General features: G+C 47.1%; 1 protein-coding gene across 1 annotated transcript in view; it reads right to left on the reverse strand.

Moving 5' to 3' along the window:
* LOC133339689 (glutamic acid-rich protein-like) overlaps nt 1-6,338 on the reverse strand; it is a 37,088-nt gene extending 30,750 nt beyond the window's left edge. The window contains exon 1 of the mRNA XM_061547844.1: nt 6,231-6,338. Coding sequence (XP_061403828.1) covers nt 6,231-6,338 — 108 coding nt within the window. The remainder of the gene's footprint in view (nt 1-6,230) is intronic.
* Nucleotides 6,339-7,605: the final 1,267 nt, after the last annotated feature.

A 7,605-nucleotide genomic window follows, 5' to 3' on the forward strand; every position in this document is an offset into this window, starting at 1 on the left:
GTGAGAATGGTTTTGAATCCAGAAACCGCATCCTTACGCCGCATAGAGAGCAAGGCGTACATGGCATGGTTATACAGAGCTAAGAATCATAATTCGGATCCAGAACACAGGGAGAGGGATGAGGAACCCAGCCTCTCAGAGAGGAATAAAAATCACCGAGCAGTCCCACCATGCAGAGAGCAGCAGAAACGCACGCACACATGGCAAAATAACCCAGAGAGAGGTTGGCACGAGAATGAGAGCGGCACAAAGCCGAACATTCAGGAGAATCGCAGGAGGGGGAGGTTCAGAATAGAACCATACCAACACCCCATGCCCCGACATGCGCAAGGTCAAGATTACCCACAGGGATGGCGAAGTAACAATCCAGGAAAAATTTGGCACCCAAATGGGAAAAACACTGGGCCAAGGGTGCAGGAGAATCGTAGGAGGGAGAGGTTCAGAGCAGAACCATATCAACACCCCATCCCACGACACACGCAAGGTTCAAATTACGCACAGAGATGGGAAGATAACCACCTAGCGGGAAGGTGTTACACATACCGCGGAGGTATGGATGCGAACATTCACGAGAATCGCAGGATGGGAGGTCAAACACAATCGATCCAATTCCGACCAATTCCTCCACCGGCTATACCAGGAGGGAATAGAGGAATAACACAGAATACGGTCCAAATACGTGATGAACCATCCACAGTGATTGAGAGCGGGCAGCCCATACGCGCCACACCCGCCGAGGTGTTAAACCCGGCGCTCAATGTGAAATACAGGCAGGCTGCAAGTGACAGGGCGGGCAAAAACGTGGACAGTGCTCCCGTAAATGACGCGCGGATCGAATACAAGGACAGGGTTGCATTGAAGCGTGATCGGACAGTACAAAAACAGACAGCAGGGACACGCCCTGAGGAGCGCAGGCATGAGCCTTTGAATGGAAAATATCCAAGGGAAACCAAAAATTATGTGGATCGGAGTGCTAAAATGGAGACGAATGTCCATGACGTATCGGGAATGGTGTTGAAATCCAACACACTAGTAAAAACAAAGAGGGCAACATTACGAGGGACAGAATTAAATCGACACACTGACTCGGCAAATGTGCATGTAATCGCAGAGAGAGCGAATGCCTCGAACCAAGTGTCAAAGTGGGTCGTGTGCGCGAATTCTGGTTATGTGCAGCACAATTTTTCACCACACACTCCCACGACACAGAGAGTCAGAGAGGAAACTACAAAAACGAACCCGAAAACCGTGATCGAATTATCGAAGTGATAAGTGGTGAACGAGGCAACATGAGGAAGGTAACGCATAAATGCGTTCGAAACCGCTACCTAGCGTTTCCCAGGATTTAACAAAAACAAAAATGAATATTCGTCGGAGTCATGATGTATCAGAACCGATGTAACGCAATATCGATGTTTAACGCTTGTTTAATTTTCTTTGCTCAATTCAAATATAACCATGTTAAGTTGTGACACGTACGCACGCGTTGTAAGGAATAGCAGCAAAACTTGAGGACAATCGATGGTTCATGATGGAAGAAGGGTATACATATTTTTTTTAAAAATAACCCGTGGCCATTTGACCACTGGTCATTTTTAAAAGGGCGGTATGTTGTATCCTAACCCTTCTTCCATAATTGAGATTAATAATATTTGATGATTTTTATATATTATCTTTTTACTTGTTTTTTTTAATGAGTGAAACACACCAAAGCGCACCAAACTGCAAAACACCAGGTGTTGTTAAGTAATGAACGAGAGGAGGGCTAGGATGACAGAATTGCAACCTTGCTTCAAGGCAAAGGCAGTGAAAGGAAGCAGAGGCGCCTTTGTCTAAGTCATAACCACAGAAAGCCAGGAATCATCACTGATTGTGTGTTAGGGATTCCGAGCTAATTAGAACACGTGCACACAGAAAGGGAGGTAGAAGCACGCCTTGTTCTCCTGCAGCTGAGGAAACATAGATAAACCCAAGAAGGCCAAGAATTAAATTAAGTGGGTCAGCTCAAGGCTGTGTGCACAGGGGGGGGAGGCAGAGACAGTGCGGGGGTCACCAGAAGTTCGCGTTCGCCTAGTTAAGACAAAAAGCTCAATTATTCTGTATTGCTATTAAAGTAACGTTAAAGTCGGAATTTAACAACAGGGTAGGCTAAAGTTTGATATTCACACCCACTCCAATTAAACCAGGTCACAAGTACGCCTACTGAACCATCACCATCATTAAGTCAATATGAAATGTTATTTCCATACTTTAATGCTTTCTATACAACTCGACCCGAAGCATATGCATGAAAAGACAAAAGTAAAACTTATGAAAAGCCAGGATAACGGGATGAATCACCACCAGGTCGAATATAAATACATAATAAAAAACGATGTTAAACCCAGGGTCGGAGAGAAAGGGAGATCCCGGCCGTCTTTGTATCCCCGCAGCGCGGGAGGGGAGTGTGTGTACGCTCGGGGAAACACCCCCACTTGAGTCAAGCACCACGATGGGAAACGACAGACCTTGGGTTACATACAGGAATCATGGCTGTGAAATAGTAAGGGACAAATGTTAACTTAAAACTTTTGGCCATTTCTTTGTGCGCCGGGTCGGAGAGAGCGTTGCCCCTCCCTCCAGGTGGTGCGAACAAAGACGCCTATGAGACATTTGTGACGTCTGTGTTTTGGGTTCATGGGGAAGGCCAGACAGGAGATAATGTTGCACCCAGACAGAGAGACGACCTCGAGGCAATTTGTAACACCTGATTGTTTGCTCGTGGGTTTTATGGAGGGAGTGGGACAACGGAATACCGTGAGTGATGCACACAAGGACATACGGACGTACGGACACACACATGGACACACCTGCCTACGGACAGATCCTGACACAGCAAAAATCGAAAAGAAGCCCCGCCTTGTGGGCGGGATCCAGGGGGAATTTTCGGCATAAAGTAAAGGATCCTGAGCAGTGGAAATCAGTGCGACGGGAGGGTCGACTCAGGAACGAGTGCGACCAGAGTGGGTCCACTCAGGAGTGCGACCAGCGGGTCCACTCAGGAGTGCGACCAGAGGGTCGACTCAGGAGCGAGGGCGACCAGCGGGTCGACCCAGGAGCGAGCTCGACCGGGAGGGTCGACTCAGGAGCGAGCTGCGACCAGCGGGTCGGCTCGACTCATCTTCAGCTCGTCAACCTCTGCCGAATCGGGGGTCTCTGCTGCCACCGGAGTGGTGAGCATCGCGGATCGGCGACAACCCAGAGCTGCACGCTACGAGCGAGTTGTGGGCGCCACCTACCGACCGGGTTCCGAACTGCGACAGCGTATCAACGGGCATCCGAACCAGTTCGCCACGGTGACAGGGGATCAACTGATACGTATGACGCGCACCGCCCCCTCACCACACGACCACCAGGCGTCTGTTTGACCTAAAGAATCGACTCCGAACACTGACTATTCAAGACAACTCTTACCACTCAAAAACACTCGAACCCATAAGCCATCCGTGGCTGGAAAGCATCGCAACGAGACCGAGTGATGGCCCTCCGTCGTTTATAAGAGTATTCTTAATTTTTATCTTTAATATTTAGTGGGCTGTACTCTTAATCGCATAAATTCCCAACAGATCCATCAATACGAACTGATTCTTGGCACCTCCTTCCGCCGAGCCACGCTCACGTGGGGAGTGGTGGCCCACCGGATCCTTATCAGGTGATCTGGTCCCCAATTAGTAAACTTGGTATAAGATAACGAGCTTCGGAAAAGGAGCACCGTCGCAGGCCCTTACTCCGAGCCGTTCTGTTGTCAGATAACCTGCCGATGTATCTGTTGAGATTGGTGCCTTTAAGAATAATAACTGTTTTTGATTGTGTTTTTTTATCGCCGTATAATCTTTCAAGTATCTTTCAGTCATAATCGCCGCACGTACTCGCATCCTCTACAGAATATTCAACTGTCCCGTGACCCAAGGTGTTAACAACGTGATAAGGGTTGCGTATGGTCAATAAGGAGTGTGGTACTGCGTGAACAATATTGAGTATAATCATTCATTAGCGTTAAGGTTTTCTTAGCATAGTATTTGCATATTTCAACGACTCTCTCTCTCACTAACAACCATCGCGTTATGAACAATATTGAGTATAATCATTCATTAACATTAAGGTTTTCTTAGCATAGTATTTGCATATTTCAACGACTCTCTCTCTCACTAACAACCATCGCGTTATGAACAATATTGAGTATAATCATTCATTAACATTAAGGTTTTCTTAGCATAGTATTTGCGTGTTTTAACGACTCTCTCTCACTAACAACCATCGCGTTATGCGGGATCCATGTGCAGTTGTCAAAGTGAAATCAGACAATCGTTGATGATACTGTATTGATGCCGTGTTGACGTTCCGGGATTGAGAGTTCGCATATTATATCATAGTTAAGGTTGAATTAGTAATAAATTGATTAATACAGAAGTGGTTGTGTGATTCTTTCCTGAAATCTATGCATAAGATCTGCTTCTGCGTTGAGATTTGAACTTGGTGACCTTAATAAACACACTAACACATACTCAGTAAATGTTAAAGCGATAACGGGGTGAACCGGGGACCTAAAAATATAACCACGAATAAAAACTCTGGGAATGTTAAAGCGAGAATGAGACGAACCTAGACAACGATGCCGAGTTAATCTAAGTTAATCTTGCATACTTACACCACACCTGCATAACTGCATACGATTAATTGCCTTATTCCGATCGATAACCCACCCTCGTCACCGAGGCGGGGTCTGGTTATCATAACGACTTGCGTTATCATAATTACACCCACTCGCATAATTAATACGATTACCTCTCGAATTGGCATAATTAAAATGTGCGTAATTACATAAATTAACATATTTCCGGATAATTACACATTTGGCCAAATTTCATTTAATTATTATTATTTCCACTGAATATTCATGACCCACATATACAACATAATAATTTCACCCACGCACGCATACAACATAACAAATTTTCATACCCAACATATACAACAGTAGTGAGACACTGGGTGGTGAGACACTGGGTAGTGAGACACTGGGTAGTGAGACACTGGGTGTTGAGACACTGGGTAGTGAGACACTGGGTAGAGAGACACTGGGTAGAGAGACACTGGGTAGTGAGACACTGGGTGGTGAGACACTGGGTAGTGAGACACTGGGTGGTGAGACACTGGGTGGTGAGACACTGGGTAGTGAGACACTGGGTGGTGAGACACTGGGTAGTGAGACACTGGGTGGTGAGACACTGGGTGTTGAGACACTGGGTAGTGAGACACTGGGTAGTGAGACACTAGGTGATGAGACACTGGGTGGTGAGACACTGGGTGGTGAGACACTGGGTGGTGAGACACTGGGTAGTGAGACACTGGGTAGTGAGACACTGGGTAGTGAGACACTGGGTAAAGAGACACTGGGTGGTGAGACACTGGGTGGTGAGACACTGGGTAGTGAGACACTGGGTGGTGAGACACTGGGTAGTGAGACACTGGGTGGTGAGACACTGGGTGGTGAGACACTGGGTAGTGAGACACTGGGTGGTGAGACACTGGGTAAAGAGACACTGGGTGGTGAGACACTGGGTTGTGAGACACTGGGTAGTGAGACACTGGGTGGTGAGACACTGGGTGGTGAGACACTGGGTAGTGAGACACTGGGTAGTGAGACACTGGGTGGTGAGACACTGGATAGTGAGACACTGGGTGGTGAGACACTGGGTAGTGAGATACTGGGTGGTGAGACACTGGGTAGAAAGACACTGGGTGGTGAGACACTGGGTAGTGAGACACTGGGTAGTGAGACACTGGGTGGTGAGACACTGGGTAGTAAGACACTGGGTGGTGAGACACTGGGTAGAGAGACACTGGGTGGTGAGACACTGGGTGGTGAGACACTGGGTAGTGAGACACTGGGTAGTGAGACACTGGGTAGTGATACACTGGGTAGAGAGACACTGGGTAGTGAGACACTGGGTAAAGAGACACTGGGTGGTGAGACACTGGGTGGTGAGACACTGGGTAGTGAGACACTGGGTAGTGAGACACTGGGTGGTGAGACACTGGGTGGTGAGACACTGGGTAGTGAGACACTGGGTGGTGAGACACTGGGTAGTGAGACTGGGTAGAGAGACACTGGGTGGTGAGACACTGGGTAGAGAGACACTGGGTAGTGAGACACTGGGTAGAGAGACACTGGGTAGTGAGTTTCTCACCTCTGTCAGTGACGTGTTTTCTCGTCGCTGGGATGGAACCTTGGCCTCCTCCTCCTTCCTGCACCTCTTTAGCTGCGGACTCAAGACTGGGGTGGTGGAAATGGTCATCATCATCGTCATCATCGTCATCATCGTCATCGTCATCGTCGTCGTCATCATCATCGTCATCGTCGTCATCATCATCATCATCATCGTCTTCATCGTCATCATTGTCGTCATCATCATCGTCATCATCGTCATCATCATCATCGTCATCATCATCGTCATCATCGTTGTCATCATCGTCATCATCATCATCATCGTCATCATTGTCATCATCATCGTCATCGTCGTCATCATCGTCGTCATCATCGTCATCATCATCATCATCGTCATCATCGTCGTCATCATCGTCATCATCATCGTCATCATCGTCATCATCGTTATCGTCATCAATCATCATCATCATCATTGTCATCATCATCGTCATCGTCATAATCGTCATCATCATCGTCGTCATCATCGTCATCATCGTTGTCATCATCGTCATCATCATCGTCATCGTCATCATTGTCATCATCATCGTCATCATCATCGTCATCACCATCATCATCGTCATCGTCATCGTCATCATCGTCATCATTGTCATTATCATTATCATCATCATCATCGTCATCATCGTTGTCATCATCATCGTCGTTGTCATCATCATCGTCATCATCATCGTCGTCGTCATCATCGTCGTCATCGTCATCATCATCGTCATCATCGTCGTCATCATCGTCATCGTCATCATCATCGTCATCGTCATCATCATCGTCATCGGCATCATCATCATCGTCATCGGCATCATCATCATCATCGTCATCATCATCGTTGTCATCATCATCATCATCATCGTCATCGTCATCATCATCGTCATCATCGTCGTCATCATCATCATCGTCATCATCATCATCGTCATCGTCATCATCATCATCGTCATCGGCATCATCATCATCGTTGTCCTCATCATCGTCATCATCATCGTCATCATCGTCGTCATCATCGTCATCGTCATCATCATCATCATCGTCATCGTCCATCATCATCGTCATCATCACTGATCGTCGTCATCATCGTCGTCATCATCGTCTCGTCATCATCATCATCGTCGTCATCATCGTCATCATCATCATCGTCGTCATCGTCATCATCATCGTCGTCATCATCGTCATCATCATCATCGTCGTCATCGTCATCATCATCGTCATCATCATCATCATCGTCATCATCATCGTCGTCATCGTCATCATCATCGTCGTCGTCATCATCGTCATCATCATCATCGTCATCATCATCATCGTCGTCATCGTCATCATCATTGTCGTCATCATCGTCATAATCATCATCGTCA

Source organism: Lethenteron reissneri, unplaced genomic scaffold (assembly GCF_015708825.2).
Source record: "Lethenteron reissneri isolate LAM-NWPU_2019-01 unplaced genomic scaffold, ASM1570882v1 scaffold_207, whole genome shotgun sequence".
Taxonomy (NCBI): Eukaryota; Metazoa; Chordata; class Hyperoartia; order Petromyzontiformes; family Petromyzontidae; genus Lethenteron; species Lethenteron reissneri.